The 24,937-nt window shown below is 34.2% G+C and overlaps 3 protein-coding genes across 5 annotated transcripts; 1 reads left to right on the top strand and 2 right to left on the bottom strand.

Moving 5' to 3' along the window:
• Window positions 1-852: 852 nt before the first annotated feature.
• LOC110628346 (protein PECTIC ARABINOGALACTAN SYNTHESIS-RELATED) lies at window positions 853-8,169 on the bottom strand. The gene is made up of 11 exons (XM_021774980.2): window positions 7,754-8,169; window positions 6,892-6,942; window positions 6,699-6,789; window positions 5,902-5,978; window positions 5,139-5,227; window positions 4,597-4,716; window positions 4,331-4,447; window positions 4,065-4,208; window positions 3,852-3,975; window positions 2,815-3,006; window positions 853-1,454 (listed from the first exon to the last, which is right to left on the bottom strand). Exons 1-11 carry the CDS (start codon window positions 8,042-8,044, stop codon window positions 1,095-1,097), a joined length of 1,656 nt encoding a protein of 551 aa, XP_021630672.1. The 5' UTR covers window positions 8,045-8,169; the 3' UTR covers window positions 853-1,094.
• Window positions 8,170-8,808: 639 nt separating this feature from the next.
• Window positions 8,809-14,892, top strand: LOC110628847 (coilin). 3 transcript variants are annotated; one of them, XM_021775664.2, is made up of 13 exons: window positions 8,809-9,073; window positions 9,153-9,217; window positions 9,332-9,607; window positions 9,791-9,940; window positions 10,331-10,400; window positions 11,728-11,805; window positions 12,135-12,375; window positions 12,531-12,571; window positions 13,147-13,341; window positions 13,576-13,650; window positions 13,735-13,887; window positions 14,319-14,478; window positions 14,584-14,892. In XM_021775664.2, exons 1-13 carry the CDS (start codon window positions 8,891-8,893, stop codon window positions 14,769-14,771), a joined length of 1,875 nt encoding a protein of 624 aa, XP_021631356.1. In that variant the 5' UTR covers window positions 8,809-8,890; the 3' UTR covers window positions 14,772-14,892. The 3 variants fall into 3 exon arrangements, with proteins under 3 accessions (XP_021631356.1, XP_021631357.1, XP_021631358.1); XM_021775665.2 differs by lacking the exon at window positions 14,584-14,892 and adding an exon at window positions 14,162-14,190 and having other exon boundaries at window positions 14,319-14,460; XM_021775666.2 differs by having other exon boundaries at window positions 9,018-9,073; window positions 9,376-9,607.
• A 5,443-nt stretch (window positions 14,893-20,335) lies between these two features.
• Window positions 20,336-24,600, bottom strand: LOC110628151 (protein-tyrosine-phosphatase MKP1). The gene is made up of 2 exons (XM_021774670.2): window positions 21,502-24,600; window positions 20,336-20,764 (listed from the first exon to the last, which is right to left on the bottom strand). The coding sequence occupies exon 1, from the start codon at window positions 24,052-24,054 to the stop codon at window positions 21,796-21,798; it is 2,259 nt and encodes a 752-aa protein (XP_021630362.1). The 5' UTR covers window positions 24,055-24,600; the 3' UTR covers window positions 20,336-20,764; window positions 21,502-21,795.
• Window positions 24,601-24,937: the final 337 nt, after the last annotated feature.

The following is a 24,937-nucleotide window of genomic DNA, read 5'->3' as shown; positions in this document are numbered from 1 at the left end:
AAATCAGGATCTCAAAGAGTAAATTCTAAAAATTCAAATCCAACCCAGATTTGATCCATCAATATACTTAACAACAATATGAACTGAAATTATTTAATTTTTATTATATAAACCTCATCTTGGTAAATATATAAAAAATAACAAAATGGGAAATTAATTATGACCAATGAAATGGGAAATGCATGCTTGATAACCATATTATATGGGATTTAAAATAATTATATTAATTAATAAAAGTTAAAAAGGGAGAACAAAGATCCTTGTGTTATGATAACTAACATAATCCCCCACACATAACCTTTGTAATTGGCAAAAGATGACAAAGAAATATCGAACAATCTTTCTTCCTGGCATTAACAAACATTTGGGTCAATTTTCAAAAGGCAAATAATTGAAAATTTTGCAATGATTTTTCTAATTTTTCAATTGAAAATGGTAGCAGCCAGGCAACCATCATGCATGATGACATGAACAGTAGCGTTCACCTATTGGAGAACTTGTTTTTGGGATGCAATATCAGTGACTTTCAATAGTGAATCTCACTGTTTTGTCTTTGCACCAATAATGCTAATAATTTATTTCACACAACTTCTTTTTCTTCTCTTATTCTTAGGTTTATTATATGCTATCAACCTCAATAACCTTCCAACCTTGGGACTAGATTGACTAGATTTATAATCCCAAAATGAACGTCTGTTTTTTTTTTTTCATTTAAAATATATTTAATTAAATTTAATTCTTCAATATTATAATACAAATGATCATGCATTGTTTTCGTACTCTTATTATGCTATTCTCATTTTTATACATAATATAGATAAATTGTACATAATTTCGAATGATACACAATAATGATCAAATTGTCTAATGCAACAGCTTTACTTTATCTATTGTTTTGGAGACAAAACTGCTCAACTCCAGTCACAGCAAAGAGAATGCTAATACAAATGGTTACAAGACAACCTTCCTCTCCAACTCTGAATTTCTTTCTTCTAAGTACAAGAATTAGTTTCTCAAACAATGAAATGTAGCTTCTATATAGACACGATCCTTGAAATAAATTAGTGAAAACTTCTAGCTAGAAATCCATGTGTTCAAGCTTTACACATGCAAGGAGTCAGAGGGTTTTCCCAAAGGTCATAGTGAGGGAATGTCTCTTCAGGTAACCCAGTTCGTGTTTGGTGGGTAACAATCACATCTTCTACAAAAGTGGCCCATCCCATGTAAGGGTCTCCAAAAGATTTAGACATTAGCCCCTTGTCTGGTTTTATGGATTTGTGACGGTGACCCATGTACCTACGTGCCCCGATTATCAATTTAGCAAAGTTGCCTCCATGCGTCATTACAAAAACATCAGACTTGAGGCAAACCAAGAAGTCCAGGGCTGCCAAGCTCGTTACATGCTTCCTGAAACCATCCAGCTCTTCCTTGGTAGCTAGCTCCTCCTTTGTTACCTGTTATATAGTCTCAATACAGTTAGAAACAAATAAACAAAACTTTAAGCAAAAGAACTATACAGAAGTATGCCACCAGTTTGGGTCAGTCAGTTCACATTTTGATACAATCCGATGATTGAAAATTCCCCCCCTTCTTTAGAGAAGGAAAAAGCTGGTTTCAATGATAGTTAGTAAAGGCACCCTTCAGACTCGAGATTCATCAAGCTCTAACCCTAAACCGCTATTCGCTTAGGAGTGTGCCTTATTCAAAGCGGAAGAATCAAGGAAAACACAACCATTATCTCCATACTCCGACAAGTATTTCCATTGATCCCAAAAGAGGGAAAAAATAAAACCCTCATTCAAGAATTAATGATCTATTAGAATCCAATATTGATGACTAAGATGTTTTTGAAATTAGTATTACCAGTTATAACTAGTCGCTTTTAATCTTTCTCATACGTTGTTTTTAATATTATCTTACTATATTTCTTTATTAGTTGCTGTTTGGACTCCTTTATTTCTAATTTATCTGAAACTATCCTTCTTAAATACAATTAACAACGATATGTAAGTAATTTATTGTGAAATTGCTTTTTCTTCTTTTTTTTTTTCTAAAGAAAGACATATTATATAAGTAATTTATTTCTTGATTATATTCCATATATTTTTAAAGAAAATAAATATTATCATGTTATTTAGGTCTTGTTTCTTGATCATCTAAAATTGTTTTTTATTGATTTTTTTTTCTGAGCCTTACCTTGCCCAAGAGGCCAAGATCCTTTGCATCTTAGCATACCTTGAGCCTTTAATAACTAAGATTCCAGTTTGATTCAAAAGGAATGAGAGAGAGGGAGAGAGAGAGAGAGAGTGATCTAGCTCCATATTGTCCCAGGTTAGAACAGTCCAGTTCAGATCCGAACAAAAACCATAGACAGGTCTACATTTAATGGTATCCGCATAAATAAAACCATAGACAGGTCTACATTTAATGGTATCCCCCCAGTTTATGCGCCAAGATAATTCAGACAGCAACCAAAACAATGTTCTTTTCCTTTCCCTTCATTTGGTGATCTTTGGAAGATTAATGAGATAGGGGTCAAAATTAAATGTACAAAGTAAGCTACAGAAGCCATCCTATTAGACACAAGTTTCATTTTTAAAGCTACTTATCAGTGCCATGTGCAGCAAAAATGTCAAAATGAGATTCATGCAAATGATTTCTTATTCCATCTGCACAGAGAAGGCTAATGCAATACAAAATAGAAACATACGGTGCTTACCTGCACATATCACTCATCCTAACTGCAATTTATAAATGAAAAACTGTGTAGCAATGCTTTTAAATAAGTGATAATCAAGGACTAGAAGACCTTACCAGATTTGGAAACATGTTCCTCAATGGAGCCATCCGATTTTGTCCGCCATAAACTTGGCCAGAAGCTACATAAATCTGAGTTTCCTTAGGATAACCCATTGCTCGAAGAATAACTGCGACCTCCCCAGGTTCAAGAGGGCACCGTCCTTCCTTCCGCTTTTGCAATGCCAGTTGCCATAGATGGGAACCATTCTGCACATTGGATCAACAAAAAGCACATGACATACACGTTCATTTTGGGTTCTAACCATGGTTTTAAATCACAGTCGTGGTTGCGGGTAACGGAAACAGACCTATAACGGCCGTAATGTAACAGTAACAGGCTGGCGTTACGCAAATTTTTTTAAAAAATTTGCAAAGTTTATAAAGAAAATGATATTGATTAGATTTAATTAGAACAATGTATACAAATGCATAATAAACATAAACATATAAAATATAGATTATTTAATTTAAGTTAAACATCATATAGTTTAAAATAAGAAAAATCAACATAATCTTTATAGATCGAGTAAACTAATAGCTCAAAGTACAATTTTAATTCAAAACTAACACTTTAATCCACAAAAACTTACAAAAAAAAGAGGAAAAAAAACAACAATTAAAAACTAAAATAGATAAAATTTAACTAACTTTTTAGAAGAAATAAGCTCGGAAATAGAGTAGTTTATAATGGATTTAAGTTTATATGAGAAATATGCAGGAAGATTGAAATTTGAAAGAGAAAGGGAAGAGAAAACTTAAAAAATATAGTCTTTGAAGTTACTGAAAAGTGTAGAAACTAATGAAAATGAGAATGAGAGCAAAAGATAAAAGACAAAAGAATTTTAATTATTGGTAACGGGCATTACCATTACGTAACGGGCGTAACGGCTGCCATTACTGTTACATAATGGCCATTACGCCTGCAAATCAGGAGGGGCCGTTATATAATGGAATAACGAGTAACGGCCCCCCCAAAACCCGTTACATAACGTAATGGCCGTTATTTAAAACCATGGTTCTAACCAAAAGCAGAGAGCTTACAAAACTTGCACCTTATACCGTCTAGGCCATTCTTTCTTTCTGTATTCAGCCATTCTAGCTTTCTCCTCTCTTGTTCCCACAAAATCACAGAATGATAGACCCACCATCCCTTTCTCAAATCGAAGATGAAGAGCCCTGTGCCATAGTAATGGTTAATAGCATAATTCAGAATTATAACAAAACTCAGAATGTTTCAGCTAACTTCAGATCCAAGTTTCACTTACATAAAAGGATTTGAACTTTCTGTACGGTTCCTCATCCTTGATACCAGCAAATCAGCCATCTGCTCTATCTCTGGAAGAAATTTCAGAGCATGATAATTCACCCTGCACCTAAGCCTGTTGATTTCTGGAGGAACATTATCATACCTGAATCAAGCACAAATTCAAAAACTAAAGAATATAAAAACAAGGAAAACCCAAAGTTTATTCTTCCAATAGAAGACAAATTTTAGCATAGAACCATACAGATTTCAACTTTCATAACTTACCCAAGCCGATCAACAAAAGGCTTTAGGGCCATAATCTTCTTCTCCTTGATTCGAGGTAGAACATTATCAATATAGAATTGGGCAGGTGCATACTTTGGAATATTTTTCACTGTTCGTCTACAACATAAGTTAACAAAAATTTCATAAAAGGAATTCTGAAGGCAACACAATGGAATTCACGAGTGTGCTCCTGTCTCATTTGGTGGGCCAAGAGAAATGTAAACCAAAAACAAAAATAGAAACAATAATAATGCAATAAATCAGACCTTATGCTTGAGAACAATTCTGATTTGTCAGTGAACCACTCAGGTATGTCTCGAACAATTCGCACATCATCCTTCAAATAGTCAATGAAATGGTCGACATCAAAAATATCTTTAAATTTCCTGCACATGCCCAAAAGTAGTATTAAATAAACATATGCATTTAAGTTCTTGTTGAACAATGTGAGCTAAAACAGCTTGAGAGAACTCTTACCCAATTTGAACTGATGTGTATATGAAGTCAAAATTTTGATTGATGGAATTCCCCACAAGGAGGAATATAAGTTTTGGTTACACTTGTTACAGGAGCTCATCATAAAATATTCTGGTGTCATTATTATTAAAAGTAGGTATTCTTGAAGATTTGTAACATTCAATACGTGAGATATCAGAAGCACAGACTTCCTCCAACAAATCATCATTTTTAAATTCCCAGAGTCAAAAGAACATATGTTAAGAAGATTTACATGTGCAAGTACATGTGCTCTCAATATATATGCTGTGAAAATAATATATGCATCAGAATACCCATGGTGATATCTTACGTTTGGTCTTTCCAAATCTGGTCCTGCTTCAGCACCGGCAAAATAAGGGTGGCATTCATTATTTTGGCCACTGCCACTGCATTGCATATCTACATGCAAATTCACTATGATTAAATCACAATGAAGCTCATTTCAGGTAATTAAATAGAAATCAGCATTTTTTTATGAGAATTCTTCAAAGAAAAATAATTTTCGCTAAAATTAAAAAAGCTTATGGGACAAAAAAGACTAGCAGATTACCAAGATAGAGAATTAAGAAGGCATCACCAAAACAAAACACAAGTAATTAGAAAGTCCAAACCACCTTATCAAGAAATTCTGATTTTGATAACTTTGAACTTTGCTTGTAATATTATAGGGCCAACTGAATACCATGTTTGCAACAATGATCACTTAGAAGAGCCCATATAAGCAAGGTGATTAGTGAACTACGCAATGCATCCTAAAGATGTAAAGCATTATACCTTCTTATAGCCCAGTAGGTACAGAAGTCTAGTTATCAGAAATTCTCCTTTCACCAAGGCATTACAGTTCTGCTTATGTTGCTAACGGGCAATCTAAATCAAGGGCATATTGTGCCAGAATCTAGGATGTAGAACATAAATCATGTTACATCCACATTTACTTCAGGACTAAGTTTAACAACAATAGTTCAAGAAATTTCCAGCCCTTTGAATACAGAAGACACATTATATATATGTGTGTGAATGTCTTGTGTGTATAAAAGAGAGGCAGGAAGAGTTAAATGGAGAAAAGTCCATACAGCAATTCTTTGCTGATTCAAACCACCCTCAGCATGGATAAATATGTAACCAGTTGTTTCATTCTCTGGTGGAACATCTGCAAAGGTTCAAGAAAAATTGCAAAGCCAAAACAAGACCAATGAGAAAGGAAGAAAGTTAAAACATTTAGACATGTCGAATATCAAGCATAACTTTTCTGACAAGACATAACTGGGACTTCTTTTGTGTGATTAGATATAATCAGAATATAAAGCTAAAAGTCGTACAAGTGTGTAAGCTCTTCCAAGGTTCATTTAATTCCCATCCATATTGTATCATAAGTTATATAAACTGCCTCATGGTATAACATCTGGAATAATTATAATTGTTAAATAATCAAGATAAGATTTCATTAAACACAAATAACACAATCAGAGATCAGTTATGAAACAGAGCACTTGAAAAGTTATGAACTATTTAAAACATTATTATACTACAAATAGAGTAGTTATTCCAGAAATGAAACAACAAAGGAAATCAATATGCCCTGAAAACAAAGGGAGTTTTCTTGGATATTGTAATCAATACAGTTTATGATATCAGATTTTTTCTATTGTGCAGAGAAATATAGAGTAGTTACTAATTACAGAGTAGGGATAGTGCATTACTGCATTTAATCAAAGAGAATGCAGAAACATACTCCCAGAATAAACCACATCAATCTTCACAATTTTCCAAGTTGATGGAATGATCTTTTTTTTTTAATAATACGATCCTAAAAACTATGGAATAGAGGAGAACATCATCCAAGTGTTGTTTCAAATTTATGGTAAATCACCTGATATTCCACCACTGCGGCGTTCAGCACAAGGTTTCCAAGAGGTGGTTGCAGAATATGGATTCTCCCAGAGTGAAGCAGGTTCCTTAACCTAAGATGAAGCAAATGAACAATACAACAAACAGTTCAGATAAAAAACCAACTGAGAAGATAGTAAATAGAAATAACAATATCTGATCCTCCAAGAACTTACATATGGACAATGAAGTACAATTCCATCTTTTTTACACAAGTAGGGAGCATTCTACAAAAAGTTCCAAGTAAGGTTAGTACTGTAAAAATTATAATGGCAAATACAAATGGAGGGAGAGAGAGAGAGAGAGAGGGAGAGAGAGAGAGAGAGAGAGAGAGACGCCTATTCTGCATCATAGTTTCAATTACCTAAATTTCAACACAAGCAGCATGCATGACCTTTTCATTAAGAAACTATAGCAAGCACTTAACTTTTAGGTGTCGGAAACCATAAGTTCACACAGTTTCCAAAGTAAACTTGAACAACTAACATTAAAAAAAAAATTTCGAACTTTCAAAATTAATGGCCAAGACGACCAACAATTTAGCATGCCATAAAACAATAGATGAAGAAAAGCACATATACACAAAATAGAAGTGACGCCAAAATGCAATTGTTAGTTTCCATAGTTGAATCCATATTTTATTTTACATAATATCATAACATTCAACAGTAATTCATGATTGCATGACATTCTTGAACCAACACAGCAAGCATATATCAACTTCAGAAACACCAACACATCAACATCATTCAACAAGCATGAAGTTCATAACTTCTGACAAAATGCATATAATATCTGCTCAAACAGTACATTAGGAAACTAAATTCTACAAAATACAGCTCCAATTGAGTCCTCATAGACAAGAGGATACAAGGAAATCAAATCAAACATATCTTACAGCTCCATAAAAAATTTGCAGACCGCAATCCAAACACGTAATTATCGATAATAACTCAATAAACCTCCGCTTGCTTTACTGCTGCTAACACGGATCAACTATTTATGCACAAATGCATGTTTAAAATAACATAAACTCACCAACTGGTGGAAGATCGAGAAAACCGAGATTACTGCAGCGAGAACTATAATACCAAGCAAAAATAACGAGATCCTAGAATTGTAAGGAGAAACCCTAAGATCGTCACCGAAGAATGGTAGATTGGACCAAAACGGACGGTCACGATCTCTGGTTAAGTGATGGCGAGCGTGGTGGTGATGGTCGTTATCGGTAACATTTTCGTGTATTAGAGGAGATGCGTCTTCATCTCGTTTCATTGGAGAGTTGGAAGCTCGAGTCCCGAGCGAACTCGAGTGCCTGAGCTCCGCCATGGCTCGCTTCGGACTGAAAGCTAGCTCCTAATGGAACTGTAAAATGCAACCCACTTTTATTTTTCACTCCCCGTCCGAGTAGCGGTGATGGTATTTAGTACAGTTCAGATCGAGTCCAGAGAGTGGAGACATAAAATGCCAAATCTGTAATTATGGCTTTATACTGAGGGTGTTTGGTCATTGTGTCAGAAAAAAACTTTCTCTATCACAAACAACGGATGTATCTTAAGATTACAGCTCAAATCCCTTTATATGAGTTTTAAAAATAAATTGATTTGTTTACTTAAAACAATTTTTAAATTTAAATTGTAATTATAAGTTTTAGAAATAAATTGATTTGTTTACTAAAAATAATTTTTTTTAATGAAAAACATATTACTTAATTTTTATATTATAAAAAAATTATTAATTATTTTTTATATTAATTATAGTCATTAAATATTATAGGATAAATTATATTTTAATTCTGAATTTTAATATAATTATTAGATTAATCTTTTTATTTTTAAAATAAAATATTTAAACTCCTAAATTTTTAATTATTATCTTTAATAAAAATATCTATTTTACTTTATAAAATTTTAAATGGAATATTTAATAAATTTTAAATATTTTTATTCTATAATTATTATTTATTAATATATTTTAATTTCTAATAATATAAAAATATTCAGATATACAGAATTACAATTGAAAAATAAATTTTTTATTATTTAAAATTTTTAATATATAAATTAAGAAAAAAAACCACATTCGGCTGAGGGTTTAAGAGCCAATCCAAAGGGTTCTTGCGACGTCGCGCGACATCCAATTCCTTTCTCCTGCTCTTCCTCGGCGGGGTTAACGATGGAGTCAGTGAGGCTCCGTTTAGTGTTTGGTCACATTTTAAGCAAATCGCACGAGACTGAGGGCCTGAAACGGTGTTGGATTCTCCTAAAACCACAACTCCAAACCATTTCTGATCTCTCCTCCTATCTCCTCCATGTCTTCGACCTCCAAAACGACTGCCCTCGCGGTCTTATACTTTCTGTAAGTGACTCATTATACACATATCTATGCTGATTCCTTTTTTCTTCTCATTGGGTGATCATTGTTCCATGAGTTGCAGATGGAAGGGTTTGCTTTACCACCTTTTGAATCGATTTCTATTTTGAAAGACAAGGATATCATCCGGTCAGTTCATAACCAAACACATAATTGATTATAGCTCATTTGATGATTCCTTGTTTCTATAATGTTTTTGCATGTAAAAGATTTAGACAATGTTTTGTGTTTATATTGTTTTAGAGTGGAAAAGAATGGTGGGATATCTTCTGAATTATTGATGGTAGGTGATAAGGCTAATTCTTTGGAGGTGTTAGAGATTGTGGAAACTCGGCCTGTAGCTGCTGGCATGAATCTTCTGGCAAAAGAGGAATTTGAGAAGGAAGCTGGAGGCTATCGAAGTGAAGATGAAGAGGACACACCAGAACAGGCGGAAGACGCAGTGGAGGTGGGAAATGCTCGAGAAGTCCAAAAGGTTTCGAAGAAGAGAAAGGCATCAAAGGAACTTAAGAGTTCAAAGTATGTGCATAGTCAAAAAGCTCCAGTCTTCTGATTTTCTTATTTGATATTTGGGTTTGTCTGTAGTGGTGTAATGCTCTGTATTTGATTTCCAAAAAGTATCGACCATATTTACGGGCTAATTTTAGAATTTGTGCAAATATTTTGAGTTTATTTTTCACTTCTAAAATTTATGCATTACAGGAGGAAGAAAACTAAATCTACTAGTGGTAAAAAAGGAGCAATCGTGGAAGATATTGGAAATAATGTTTGTGAGGAGCAGAATGGAACTTCGGGCACTGCCATGGATGATGAAAGAATTGAGAATATTAAAGCTCTACCCGTTGGAAAGAGGTAGATTCTAGATTGGATTGATCCTACTAAGTTTGTGGATCTTATTTCTTCATCTCTTTTTTTTTATTCATTCCATGGTGAGCTAGGCCAAGTAAAACGTAAGCACTTGTGGTTGCTGGTTTTACTGGTGAGACAGATTCGTGAATATTTCCTAGGACAAATAATATACCTTTTTTTACTAACAGATGATCAGACTCTGTGATGTAGATATTTTGTATTCCTTAAATGTGGCGCAGAATAATATGGTAGGTTCCTGCAGTGTAGCATATTGTACAGAGCATTGCATGTTGATGCTGAGATGTTTCTTTGGAGTTATTACGCCTTCTATTTTTTTTTTTACCGTATATTGGATTTACCAAATACCTACCTCTCATCTTTTCCATTCTGTAGGCTCTCTCAGCCTCAACAAAATGGCAATGGAACTGCAAGTGCAACGCCAACTTCTAGTGGAACTAAGAAGGTTGAATCCACAGTTTTGTTTACTAGTAGCGTTTTGTGATTATTAATGGAAAAAAGTACTATGTGGTGATTGGCTTATCAGCTGTATTGTCATTACAGCTCTGCTATATATAACTTTTCATGTTCAATCTCTGCATGCTTATATCATGCACTGAAGTTCTCTTTGTTTCAAATGACTGCTCATGAATTTAATTTGTCTGCCACACAAAATGGCAGGCATAGATAAGTTGATGGTTTGGAAAAGTTTTGTGTTTCTAATCCATTGGAAGATATTATTCTTTGTGTGTTAAAGACATGGTTTAGGCAATGTCAGATCTGCCAATGTTCTGATATATAACCAACGTGAGCTAAGCAGTATTCTTAAGATTTTCACATGCTATTTTGCATTATCTGAAATGTTTACTTGACTTTCATTAATATCCTGTCCTACATCAGACGTCAGGTTAATTTCTATCTGCATGTATGATGTGTCCTTTATGATTACTTGAGGAATTTGCATATTGAAGTTTCAAGATCATGTATACATCAAAATAATGGCGCAAATGGCTAATAGCCTCTCTATCAGAATCATGTTTGTGTTTCTAAAGAGGAGTCTTGGTAGTAACTTTCATTCTGCCTCCAATTCATGGTTTTTAGATAGTGGAATCAGAAACAGTTTCAGAAGCAGAAACTGTGGAATGAAAATTGTGATGAATCAGACTGAAAAGGACTTAATTGTCTGCAGATTCTGTGAATTTGTAAACTTGTAGTAGACATGGTTTAAAATAATGGAATCGTAAATGGTTTTGGAATTGGAAAGGGTGTATTGAGATGATCTGAATTGGTTTAAAACCACTGATACTTAAAACCATGCTCCAGTGAAACAAGTATTCATGTAGGATACTTATAACACTGCAAAGTACCTGATGCTTGTCGATTTCACAATAATACAATGATAATTATAATAAACCTTGTTGAGGACCATATAGGATCAATAGATTTCTTTTTATTGGTTGTCTAGGGTAGAGTATGGAGCATCCATAGTTATTGATTCCTTTGTACATCACTTTGTAATTGTTCATAAAGAGTAGCATATTTAAAAGTTGATTCTAATCATCTAAAGTTATCGTACTTTACAAGCTGGGTTGTTTAGAGTATGACCAGTGAATTCAAAGCCTGGCTACTAGCCTTCCCTGGCTAGCAACCAAACCAGGCAAGCAGGTTTCCAATTTTGTATGACTTTTAAAACTTCCAAATTTAGCTTTTCATAATCTAGACCTCATAGGTTGGCCTTTTCATCACTTGAATCTCAGGTGTGATTTTATTTCTGTTATACTTTACTTTTTCAGTTGCCTAGTAGAAGTGCTCGACGTAAGAAAGCCAAGAGGCAATGGTTGAAGGAAAAACTGAAAGCTGAAAGGAAGGAGGTAAATTGATAACTGTTTTCAACTCATTTATTCTCATTGCACTTGTTTGAATTTCAATGGTTTTGCTTTTGCTCAAGTACTATTAGTGAAGGGGAGGGGTAAGGGTAGGTTGTACGTGCATAATGCAAAGCTCACAAATATTTTGCATGCATATGTGCACTTGAATTGATAAATACATGAAGTCGGAGAGAGAAAGTATGTTGCGGAGATAGGGAGTGTGAATTTGGTTCCTATCTTAGTATCCCATGGTTCATAAATATCTTTCATGAGAATAAGAAGTGGCATCTTTCTCTGGTTACTGACCTTTTTACTATTATTGAATTCTTCAGCAACATCAGAGGCAGTTACTCGAAAAAAGTGATCAACGGTCATTTGAAAAGGGTAACCTGGGAGTCTCTGAAGTGTCTGCTGAAAAAGGAAATCAAGAAGTTTCTGAAGTAGTACCTGCAAGAGATAATGAAAAACTTCAGGAAGACCATCAACAGCTAGATCACGATAGTGATGTAGAGGATGATGTTGTTCCCATAGTAATAAGGCCAGGACATATACGCTTTGGGCCGCTAAGGAAAGGTCTGATGCTGTGTGCATGTATTATGGGGATAGAGAGTTTCTATTCTTCTTTGCTATTATGTAATTCAAGAAATATAAGATATTTAATGCAAGTAAGTTGCTCTATTAAGTCTCTGTCATAATACGTGATGTGTTTGACATGTTTCCTATTCCAGTGGATGCTGATCAGGCTGCAGAGCAAAATCAAATTCCTTTGGTATGTTTCTTTAAACATTACACATCTCTGTTTTAATTAATTAAGTAATTGAGGATGGAAGATGATATGTAGTTTCCTGTAGATTCAGGTTAGATGTTACATTGACTTTTGGGGGAAAGATTTAGAGTTTAAGAGAATAGGGGTTCTCCTTAAGTTGCAATTGCTAACTTGAAACTGTCCTAACTCTAGCAACAAAATGTTGCCTTATCAAAATTTTGCTCTTTAGTTGGTGAAGTCTTATTATATTCATGACCATATTCTTTCAGAAACATTCCAACTATTATCTTTAATGTGCCATAATATACTTGTAATCTTGTGTTCCTTTCCATGCTCATACAATTATGTCATGCAAAAGGAGGGTGTTCAAGAGAGACTAAATGTTGCATAGAAGTGCCTATTTTACATGTTTGTGAGCTGCATTGTGAGATTAGTGTTTCTAGTCCATAAATTTCCTCAAAATTAACTATTAAGGGACATAAAATGAAATACTGATTTTGGTGGTTTTTTTACTCAATTTATTAGCTTGTAATACCCTTTGTTCTCCGCTTGACATTAATGCCAAATTGGTTCTTCAGGAGACCTTTCAGTGGAATGGAACAACAAGCAAGAAGAAGGGTCAAAAATGGGGTAAAGAAAAAGTTCCATCTTACAAAAGGAATGATTACAAAAATGTCAATCAAGAGTGTTCCAGGACTCAAATTTATGGAGCGAGACCTATATCCACTCATATTGACTTTGAGAAGCTTGAATTCTATGCTAGCTTACCTAAGGTTTGTTTTTTCTATATTTCATTGCTGTGGTTGCATGGATCTTTGTTTCTCTTGATTGGTAAATAAATGGTGGCAATTGGGCGTATGGTAGGAGTAACTAACAGATCTACTTCTTAGAACTTCTCTGGATATGTAGTTACTTTTTTTAGGACTCCTGTTTAATGTTGAGCAATATGCTGGATTATTTCATTCTTTTTGCACTTTAATTCTTATTGTGTTCTTAAAATTCTGCAGGAAGGTGATGTGATTGCTTACCGATTGATCGAATTATCATCATCATCCTGGACCCCTGAACTTTCATCCTATCGAGTACAACTCTTTGTGAATTGAATTTGTTGTGGAACTCATTATCATTAAAAGAAAATGTCATTTATCATGTTCCTGTGTTTGTAGGCTGGGAAGATATCACGATATGACATTGAGACCAATAGGGTTTGGCTGGTACCAGTCCCAGAATATCCAATGATTCCTGTGAAGGAGATTGGTGACGATTCATCTGCTGAACCATCAGAAACATCCTCTTATGCAAGAGATGGTTCATTATGGGTACTGACTTAATTTCTTTTCCTTGTTTTTTTTTTTTTGGTTTTGGGGTTGGGGGGGGAGGTGTTATTTTTGGGGTGGGTGGGACCTGTTGGTGGACTGGCGGGCTCTAAATTGGAGAAGTTCTGAATTCTCATTGAATATGCTAAAGTTGTGCACTTCTGGAGTTCTAAACCTTGGTGGATGAGAACAGTTATAATCCAATTAATTTATCGCTTTAGTGGTAGACATGGTATATGGATTTTGATGTGATTTCATCTTTTTTATGTATTGACAGCTTGATGTCCAGATTTGGGTTTAATTACGGTATAGTTTGAATTGCCCAATTGCAACTTCCAGCAATTTTTATAGAATTAGCCGCATGCTTGATATTTTCCTTGCTGCTTCTGGTTTGTTCTTGATTAAGAAAACTCACAAGTATAGCTCTTTTGCAGATAGAGTTTTCATCGCTTGTGGAAGTTCGCCTTGTCACCCTAGGCAACTTAAATTCAGGGAAATCAATTGGAGTCTCTGTCAGAGGTCAATATACTGATACTGATACTGAAACAGGCGCCAAGTCCAACAATGGCAGTGAAGCTCATGCTTCTGACCGAGGTATGCCATGTCAAAAATCAAGTAATTGATGGTCTTCGAGGAGCATGCAACCAATATAACTCATGTAAATGAGCAATTACATTCTGTTGTGTTTTTGTTCCGCAGAAAATGGAGAAGTAAATGCGTGGGAAGAAATTAATCAGGCTTTGAATGCAAAGAAGGAACAGCTATCAGAGGAGGATAACTGGAACAAGACCCCGGGTTCAGGCAGGAGGCCATGGTCTTATAAAGCCATGAGAGGCAGCGCACTGGGTCCAACAGTGGCTTTGTTAAGAGCGCAAAATGAACTATGAACAATTTTGTTTTGGAAAAGTTACTTTTGAGTTTTCACTTGTTAGGTCACTTGTTGAAGCTTGACTGGAGATCAAGAGTCGAGCATGATTAATGCATAATGAATCACAGTTTTCCTTTCTATATATATAAGTTTGGAATCTTCTCAAATTTAGCAAGAAATCACAATTATCACCCGAATAATCTTACGCATATATGACAGAAGCTGCAAGTATCAACAACAACCCCCCTCTCCCCCTTTCTGGAAGACATAGTTTGATGCAATTATGACATTGTACCATTAAAGCCATACTTTTCTTTCTAATACATTACTAAAAATGGATGTTCTTTTTAATACATTATTAAAATAATTTAACAAAAGAATTTCCTTTTTTAATACATCACTAAAACATTTCGCCCTGAATAACAAACCACAAAGCCTATTGCCTATTCATGTCATCATGTCTGCTCCATGTAGTTGCTGCATCAAGGTAAACCAGATGCTGCAGAAGAAACAGAAACCACCACTTAAACATCCAAGGGCAGCACTATTTGAAGAGACTATTTGAAGAGATCTGGATTCAGCCGGTCTCTGCCAATAAAGATAAGTAATTACAACATTTCAGATAAGAGTTTTGACTCACTGTAAATAGAACTAATTTGCAAAGCCATGCATATCAACATGCACGTGTATGTGTGTGTTTTTGCACCTACTCGTTCATAAATGCAGCTCTTACTTCGTAATGTCATCAAGGTGATCATCAAAATCTACCACATCCTGCCACTTCTGAGATGAAATAAAATCCAACAACACAATATTTGCTGCTGGCATCTTGAATATCAACCTACTGCCTCCATCAGATCCAGCTAGCTTCCAATTATTTGATGCATCCCTTTTATAAAGATAGTGCAAGAAGACGAACATGATACTTAACTGATGGTTAATTAAAGAAGAGTCCAGTGGCCAATGATTTTCTAGAACTCAACAATCAAGTAACAAAATGATGTGCAACGAAGTAACACAATGGAACTTAATTGAGGTGAATACAAATTGCACTAGCAAGGAAAAAAAATAGCATGTTGCATGCAATGTTAATAGCAGAAATCCCATTGCCAACCGAAAATGACGACACTGCAGAAATTTCAATTATATAAATCTGAAACCACACATTCAGCATAGAGAGCAAAAGAATAGAGAACTAATAATTTGCTACGAATCAAAAGTTTCATACAGACAACTAAATAAAAGTCAAATTATGTCACTGCTCACATATAAGTGCCTCAAAGTGGTAAACATAGGCATCATGATAACCATATGATATTTTGCAAAATGAGTCAGTTAAATTGCTAAATATTAAGCACTTGAGTTTTACTTCGTTGACGAATTAAAGTCTTTGCAAGTTTCCAAGGAAACTCCAACAGGGGTATCAAACCTTGAAGATAGTAGACCAGTAGGCTTACCGAAGTGAAGAGGCAACCATGATAAATCAACTTGCAGCCAATGACTTGTTTCATGAGATTTTTATCATGGTTTTCCTCACTGGCTTAATTAAGAATCTATAAGTCACCTACCAAAACTAAGGCTTCAAAGCTAGGGGTAACTTTGAGCAAAAGTGCTCACTCTTCTGAAAATTCAAAAGACTTAAAAATTAGATTTCTCTCTGTTTTTCATTTGTTGGCATCTGCCAGCATAGATACATCAATTGACTTATTACAGCACGGAGCAGTAAGTAGGAAACAAAAATTTGCAAGATAAATTTAGAAATTACAACTTTTTTAATTAATAATTCAATGAGGATTACTTTATTAAAAGTATTATTAATTACAAACAGTAAAATTACTTTTTAATTTTCAAGTATAACAATTTATTTTTCTGTATTTGAAATTCAACACTTTCGTTTTAAGATCTAATTTCATTAAAATTTAAAATTTTCATTAAAAATTTCTATTAAATCAATGATTTATACATGTTAAAAAAAAATAAATATAATTTTAAAAACTCCTTTATTAATAATAAAATGGGATAATTATTATTTAGTCCCTATACTATAGAAAAACTTGCTAATTAATTTCTCAATTTTGAAAAATATATTAAAACGTTCCTCATATTTTAAAAAGTTTACTAGGTAATCCCTCCATTAATTTTGTCATTAAATATTTTATTATTTAGTCCCTATAATTTTGAAAAATTTATTAGTTGGCCTCTCAAATTATTAAAAAGTTTATTATTTTATTTTCCGTAACAGGGGTATTTTAGATTTTTTTAATACTTAACGATTAAAAATTAATGGAATAACTAATTAGTAAATTTTTTAAAATGTTAGTGATCCACAGCGAACAATATCAAAAAAGTAATTTCTATTGAGTTTTAATTTTTTATTTTTAATAATTTAAATTTTATATATTTTAATTTTTATTATATGAATTGAGAAATATTAAATTTATTGAAATTTTTATTTTTTTTTAGAGATTGAATTTGAGATTTTCTTATTTTGATGGAATTAAATTTTAAAAATTAAAGTATTGATAAAAATAGAAAGATAAATCCATTAATTATGTAATATTTTAAGGAAAAAATTATTTTTTCCTTCTATTCTTGAAAAGAGAGACTATAAATTTATAGAAATTAAATTTTAATGACTTGACGTGTTAAGTTCTAGAAATTAAATTTATAAAGATATTACAGTATTAGTTATGCGAGAAAATTTGCTTTGTAGGTGACTTAAAATTGCTAAACTTCATTATAGACAACTTGGAAAATTTATTGTTTGGAAAAATACTTCTCTTTGTTTTATAATTTTTAAAATATTTTATTTTTTCACATATATTAAAAAAGAATTTTTTTATTAATTTTATAATTATATTCATATTAAATACATTAAATTATGAATATTTATTTGGAAAAATAATAATTAATGAATGTTTAATTTGAAAATAAAAAAATTAAATAAATATGTTACTATTAAAGTAAATGATAATTTGAAACAATAAAAAAATATAAATAAAAAATATGAGAGTGAGCGATTTATATATATTTTTAATAATAAAAATATAGTTTAAATTGCATAAATATGATATACGATGCCACTTTACAAATAAATTGGATTCCACTTGTCAACTTTTTTTAAGTTTAGCTTTATTGAATAGATATTATTTAAGTGCTAGTTAGAAAATGTACAATTAAATCCATAGATTTCTTTAAATAGTCATTTAAATTCTAAAAATAGTGATTAAACTCATTTATTCTCATTGCCATTTGTTTAACTTTTTAAAAAAATTTTATAGGCAGCAAGTTATTGAAATAAACAAATTCATCCATGTTTGAAAAAAAAAAAAAATTTCTCTCGACTCACAATTTTCTTTTCTCCAACTCTTGTTTAATAAATAGCCCCTCCATTTTTCCATATGATCTTCTAATTTGATATTAATAACTGAACGTTAGGATATCATGATTTTTCTTCCTCCATTCTTCATTCCAGATGTAGATATAGCCCAATTGAACCATTGAAGATGGGAGAATCAGACCAAGATTGGAGCACAAAAGGATTCAGGCCCTACAATATACAGGTTGGAGTGATTGAGATCTCTGCAAATAAGTTAAGGCTGCCAAAGCCTATTGATGCACTTTAAATCTTTTGTTATTGAAAAAATACAAAACAAATAAAAAAAATCAAACATGATATAATTCACGGGTGATAAAAGTATTATTCACGGGCAATAAAAGTTTATAAATTAATTTTTCATTAAATTTTTTATTATTTTAATAAATTTATTTTAATTCTAAATTAATTATTTACTCAATTATTTAAATAATATTATTCACGGGTGATAAAAGTTCATAAATTAAATTTTTGTTAAGTTTTTTACTATTTTAATAAATTTATTTTAATTCTAAATTAATTATTTACTCATTATTTAAATAGTATTATTCACGGGTGATAAAAGTTTATAAATTAATTTTTTATTAAATTTTTTATTATTTTAATAAATTTATTTTAATTTTAAATTAATTATTTACTCGTTATTTAAATAATATTATTCACGGGTGATAAAAGTACTGGATATCTTTCGGATGGTGCTTCTTAAGATTCGTATTATTAAGTGATAAATTTTAAGAGCTATAAAAATTAAATATATGTAAGCTATTTTTGTTTCTTCTAATTTTAATACTCAGCTATTTAAGGCCTCCAGCAAAGGAATAAACTTCCCCACTTAGCTTCATTGAGAGCCCTTTGGATATTTCATTTGACAAAGCTATCAGTTTATTGAATCTGATAGACATACTCATCTTTGGTCAAAATTCCATCCTTTGGTCTTCAAAAGCTTGGGGACTTGGAGTGAGTGATCCCTCACCCTCCTCCAATATTTCAATAGTTTGCCGTGCTTAGCAGCCATGGTCATGTCTCACAGAGCTAAAGGAACCATCTAAGCAAGCAGAGTGTCTCGGCCAATGTCTAGCAGACCGACAAGTCACAGAACGGCGGGCTCTGTTTATGAGTCTTTTATGGCTTAATTTTTACTCTTTTGTCTTGTTTTTAGTTTCTTGTGTGAGAATAAAACTCAGTTTTCAACTGAACCCTCGACCAAATATTTGTGGTTGAGTGTTGTTGTAAACTGAACCACTTTCTTCAATCTGCTACTTTATATCAGTTTTGCTTCTCTGAAGAGAGAGCATTTAATTTTGCAGGAACCATGAAAAATCACTTATTGTTATTTGCCTAAAAAATCTGATTCAAAATTAAGATAAATTCATTCCCAGCGTGATTTAAAATGGAAGAAAAAACTCAATTTCTAAGGATAAAGGTGTTGGCCTATTGACCTTAGTTTCCCTTGAGAGAGAGAGAGAGTCGTTTCAAAGGAGTCATTGTTTCACCTTGCATCACTTCCTTTCGACGGATTTCTCGGCATGACATCATCGTCCATTATAATCTTAGGCTGCTTCCGCTAATACGACAGAAAAATTATTGAGTGCTCCGAAGTGGGTTCCACTCAATGATCTAAGCAAAACTAATATTATCCGAGTGAGAGTCCACACCCACGTAATCCACTGAGTGCACCGAATCCGTAGAATTTGTCTATAAAAAGAAAATTACTAAATTTTCTACAGCCCCACTTGACAAATTCCAATAAGTCAAATGTCTAGGACAGTAAGTTTAGACAAAGGATGCAAGTTACAGCAACGTAATGAAGCTCCAGCCAACTTTGTTTTCAGCTAGCCCACAAGACATGAGAAACATTTTTCTCCATCACACATCACATGGGCAAAAATAAGATAAGAAATTTCCCCATTTGCTTCTGATGAAGTAAAATGTCATTCTTGCCTAGGAGCAACAGTAAGCTCCAATAACTATTATTCTTACCATTCACATAGATAACATTCACAGAGATATGTTCCCATTAGTCAGTCTCTCTCGTTAACCAACGTTGTTGACCTCAAACAACTTGTGAAGGCTAAGGTTATTTCGATCTGAGTGCCTACGCAGTCTAGATTCAAGAAGTTGTTCGTCTAATAGTCTACTAATCATGTATACAAAGTACTACCCCCAGCCTCAATTCCACCTAAACCTCTCACCATTATCACTGAAGCTAAAACAAAAATGGGAACATATTATTTCCTGGTATGAAGAATCATTTCATATAAGAAAACACAAGTCATTCAAAATTTAATGTGATCAAGAACCATGAACATATAAAAGCTTCCAGAAATTTCTTTACCCATGAATGGAAATTTAATGCGATCTTTATTGCAACTGATTATTTACTTCTAATTCCTATTAGCACACAGCACATATATTTTGTACATGATGGTCAGTTAAATCACTTGTCCTGCTTGAGATGCCCACTCACCTTTACTATGAATTTGGTTCATCCAACATTTCCACCAGAATGATGAAAGAACTTATGAACTGAACTCTAAGAGGCCACCTAAGCTCTAGCTGCTGTCTTCTACCTTTTGAATTGGGACACCATTGAGAAGGTTCAGGAACTGCTCTGGCTCCCCACCTGCTCTAATGATCTGAAGATACAATATGCAGAGGAATTTAGGCAATCGATTATTTCAACAAAATGCATATTAACATGAAAGTGGCTATAGATTACATTATTAACAGAAAAGAAAAAGGAGAGGGGAGGGGAAGGTTTATTGGCTTGAGCAGAGTTCGAATCTAATATGCCATTCTGATGTCCAGACTTGGAAATCTATGCTTAGTGAAGAAAACTTTCAGCCCTTAAATTTTCAAAGTAAATTGAACCATACACTATCACAATAGTTCTTTTTTTCTAAATACTATGTCTCTCTTTTTAAGAATGACAACAGGAAATCATCTAAGCTTTCTTACAACATATATGACAACACAAGTGAACATACAAACATATCAAAGTGTTTTTTTAGCAAAAATAAAAAAGAAATATTGCATAGGGATCAGGGTTACAGAAAGAAAGTTCCTTAATTGATCTATCTAATCTTCATCCTAAGGAGTTGTTAGTCCAATTAAAAAGGCAGATTCAGAATTCTTATTTTTGCTAGAGTTGACTCTATTGTACGCATATTTCTAGTCACTTCTAATGATCATTTTGGCCTAACAAGAACCTACTAGCTAATTCTCTATTCATCATTGTAATGGTACAATCCTTTGAATTTACGCCAATTTCGGAGGACATCCTATTAACATCTCCCCATGTTATACTTAATAAAACATTGGCACAGAGACACAAAAGTGCATATTAATTATGTTAAAGATATACAAAAGTTACCTGTATATGAGTACTTGCAGGGAAGTTCATTTGATCAAGGAAGTTGTGATCAATCACCTCCTGAATCTGGATCTACTCGACTATCTTTGACAATGCTAGTGCTGCTTTTAGGTTCCCTTTGCCTTCTTCGCACAAAACTTCTTGCTCCAACTAAACATATAATATTCCAGAATTACTTGAATGTGAAGTAATTCTGGAGCCAATAACATATACATTGATCCAGGATCAGGGAATTTAAGTCAATTCATATCAACTTCGTTCATGTTAGGTCACTGGTAACAAGTGAAGTGGTATTTATGCAGCTTTCTTGATCCCATCGCGCAAGGGATGATGAGAGTTATTGTATTCTTTTCCCTCTTCAAACTCACTTTCTGCACTATCACCTGCACTGCTGGTATTAGCATCCAACATTTGTTCTTCTCTACTACTTACATGCTCAAATTGCTCATTGTGAACATCCTTCATCTCATCATCCTCCAAGTCCAGAAGAGAAAAAGACCAGGATCTTACCAGGTTTTTGGGGACTTGAGCTGCCTCATCAACTGAGGGTAACAGCATAAGGGAAGGAGGGTTACTCCCTCTGCGCACTGCAATAGAAGAAGTGGAAATCCCTTTACCTGGCGAAGAAGTATCATCTAATCTCAAAGCTCGATTATCAGAAAACACCTTTCTGGTGGAGGACGGAGTTTCTTTGTAAGGTAAACAAAAATTATCTGCTGAGGGAGCATTCTTGGCATAAAATGGATCTGTGGCTTCCAAGCCAGAAGGTGAAGGCTGCCGGGAAGACAAGTATGACAAGTCAGACCAATTAGACGATGAGGGTGAAAAGGCAAAAGAACTAGAGGAGTAGTCAGAGGTTGAAGGTGATAGAGTAGGAGACTTGTAGTTGCACTTTGGGCTGCTGTCTAGAAAACATGAAAAAGAATCCAGCGAACCAGTGGGAGTTGGTGGTGGCAATAAAGGATCAATAAGCGGAACAAAGTGTTCTGCTTCATTAGAATTAATTACCCTATTTGGGCTGCTGTTCAGAAAACAATCAAAGGAATCTGGAGAACCGCATGGAAAAGCTGAAGGTGATGATGATGGATCATCAACCGAGGAAACAAGTTCTTCAGATTCTTTACAAGCATCTACAATCATATCTGACGCGCCCATGGATGAAACATGGCCATGTTTCAGCTTAGAAGACGCCAGAAATTCTTTCATTATGCCATTAGCAAACTTCTGCCTTATTCTGCCCCACCCACTTTCCCTGGCAGGGAGGCAGGTTTCTGATCCAACGTTGGATACTGCAAGTGGAGGAACAACCCCACCAACAAGTGCCTTGTGGAAAAGTTTAAAGTCCAAATCATATTCCTCAACCTTCTTCTCACAAACCCCACTACAAACTGCTGCAGCAATGTTCTCATTTTTCCCAGAAGACAAAGCTGCTTCTTTTATAATCTCTACTTTTTGGCATCCATCAGATGGGATCTGCCCATTGGCAATAGCATCCCAAAATTCTGATGGTTCTTCCCCTTCTTTGATGATCATAATTGGACCATGGGCCCTTTCATACCGGATGACCTGGTTGGCAGCTATTTTTGCTTGGTTTGACATAACTGAGTTGCAATTCTTCCCTATCCAAACAAAGATTGCAGTAGGAATATGGACAATGAATGCACCCCGAGAGTCAAGTCCGCTTGCACCTGGCTGGCTCAACATTTTTGGCACAAGATGAAGAGGATCATAAGACGAGTGTGGTGCCATCCTATACATCCTAAGCATAGAATTTGGGCTAGCCGGCACAGCATGAACTCGCTTCTGGCACTGCAGAAGTTGACAAGCAAAACCCATATTTGGATTTGTAACTCCTCTAGCTGCCTTCACATATTGAAAGGCATCTTCAAAGCTTTGGCCTTCCATCCACATAAGGTAGGCAATGACCAAAGAAGTGGACCTTGAAACTCCTTGGCAACAATGGACAAAAACTCTTCCACCTTGTTCTCGAACATCTTCAAAGTAATCAAACACATCATATAGAATGCTTGTGATGTCCTCTGATGGGCTATCTTGCAACCAAAGTGTTTTGTACACAAGATCGCCCTTGAAATACTCGGGACAAACAAAACCAACACAATTCAGCACATGGGTAATCCCATTTTGGCGCAAAATTTCACGATTCTTAGCCACAGCATCACTCCCTAAATAAATATGACCAGCAATCCTCGAGCACTCCTTATCAAAAAATGCAAGCTTATCCTTCTTAAACTGAAATTCCTTCACAGGCTGCTCAATATTAGAATTGTCAAGGGGTTTAATAGGGCCTCTTGGGGTCTGGGGATTAGGCCACACCCCAAGGTCATCAGAGCCAGCCGCGGGCCACTCCTCAACAGGACGGCGGGTGATTGAAAGGGGCTGGAGGGGAGGCAAACAGGACCGAGCCTTACTGTTGGGCTGGGGTCTGGGGTTAGGTTGAGTGGGAGATCGGTCAGTCCAAGAAACGGACCGTAAATAGCTTTTCCGGGGGATGCCACCACCTGCAAGGCGGTCATTATCTTGCTGGCCGAACATCTCAAACTCAGCTCAATGAAATTCAACAAATAAATGGATACCCATTAAAGGATTCTTCTTGGAAAGGCCATTCGAAAAGGGAAGTTGGTTTCTTGACAATAAATAACTGATTATGAAATCTCAATTTCTCTCTTTTCTCTCTCTTTCCCAGCTCTTTTTCTTCACCTAAAACGCTTGACTGTCTCAATCTCTCTCAAGACTACTATCTCTTTCTAAAACTAGAAAGATGAAGGAGAAGGACGTAGAAAAATCAAATACGAATTAGAAAAATACAATTAAGACTTGGTAAAAGTATGAGGCATGGGACTGCCATGTTGAAGAATAGAGACAAAAAGAAAATGAAAGGAAGTGCAAAAAGAAAAGAAAATAAACAAATTCTAGTAATATAATATAGCAGACATTGTTGAATGGAGACTTACTTGCTGAAGTCTGACATCAAAGTAGAAAAACCTATAGATATTGTTTGGGTTTGATGAGGTGCGTGAAGGCTAAAGTGAAGCCTGCAGCAGCCATTTTCAGAAATACCAAACAGAAACGAAAGACTGGACAAGTGGTAAACCATTCAAAGGAGAGATCAGAGAATGGGTCAAAGGTGACACGTCATCATGTGATTCCCATTATAAGCTTGCTCGTCAAGTCTTGTGATGTCATTTATATCCCTGAGACGTGCGAACGAGTTTATTTTATTTTTTAGAATTTTACTATATACCCCTCCGTATCAAAGTCTATATTTTTTTTTTCCGAAAAATTTATAATTTAGTCCCTAAATATTGTCATTATTAATAATTCAGTTTCTATATTTTTAAAAATCTATTGAAACGCCTTTATTTTTTTTTCCGTTAACAAAATATTCCTTTAATCTATTTTTACTATTAAAAATATA

Source organism: Manihot esculenta, chromosome 12 (assembly GCF_001659605.2).
Source record: "Manihot esculenta cultivar AM560-2 chromosome 12, M.esculenta_v8, whole genome shotgun sequence".
Taxonomy (NCBI): domain Eukaryota; kingdom Viridiplantae; phylum Streptophyta; class Magnoliopsida; order Malpighiales; family Euphorbiaceae; genus Manihot; species Manihot esculenta.
The sequence above is the reverse complement of the archived record's forward strand: the minus strand, read 5'-3'. Positions and strand labels throughout refer to the sequence as shown.

Bases quoted from the DNA above. Each gene is read 5' to 3' on its own strand.
- LOC110628346 (XM_021774980.2), bottom strand. From the start codon at position 8,044: ATGGCGGAGCTCAGGCACTCGAGTTCGCTCGGGACTCGAGCTTCCAAC. The intron at 4,448-4,596 runs GTCTGATTTATT...CTTATGTTGTAG, and splicing joins GAATTGTTCTCAAGCATAAG to ACGAACAGTGAAAAATATTC. The intron at 3,976-4,064 runs GTAAGTGAAACT...ACTATGGCACAG, and splicing joins GAAAGTTCAAATCCTTTTAT to GGCTCTTCATCTTCGATTTG.
- LOC110628847 (XM_021775664.2), top strand. From the start codon at position 8,891: ATGGAGTCAGTGAGGCTCCGTTTAGTGTTTGGTCACATTTTAAGCAAA. The intron at 9,941-10,330 runs GTAGATTCTAGA...TCCATTCTGTAG, and splicing joins GCTCTACCCGTTGGAAAGAG to GCTCTCTCAGCCTCAACAAA. The intron at 10,401-11,727 runs GTTGAATCCACA...TTACTTTTTCAG, and splicing joins CTTCTAGTGGAACTAAGAAG to TTGCCTAGTAGAAGTGCTCG.
- LOC110628151 (XM_021774670.2), bottom strand. From the start codon at position 24,054: ATGTTCGGCCAGCAAGATAATGACCGCCTTGCAGGTGGTGGCATCCCC.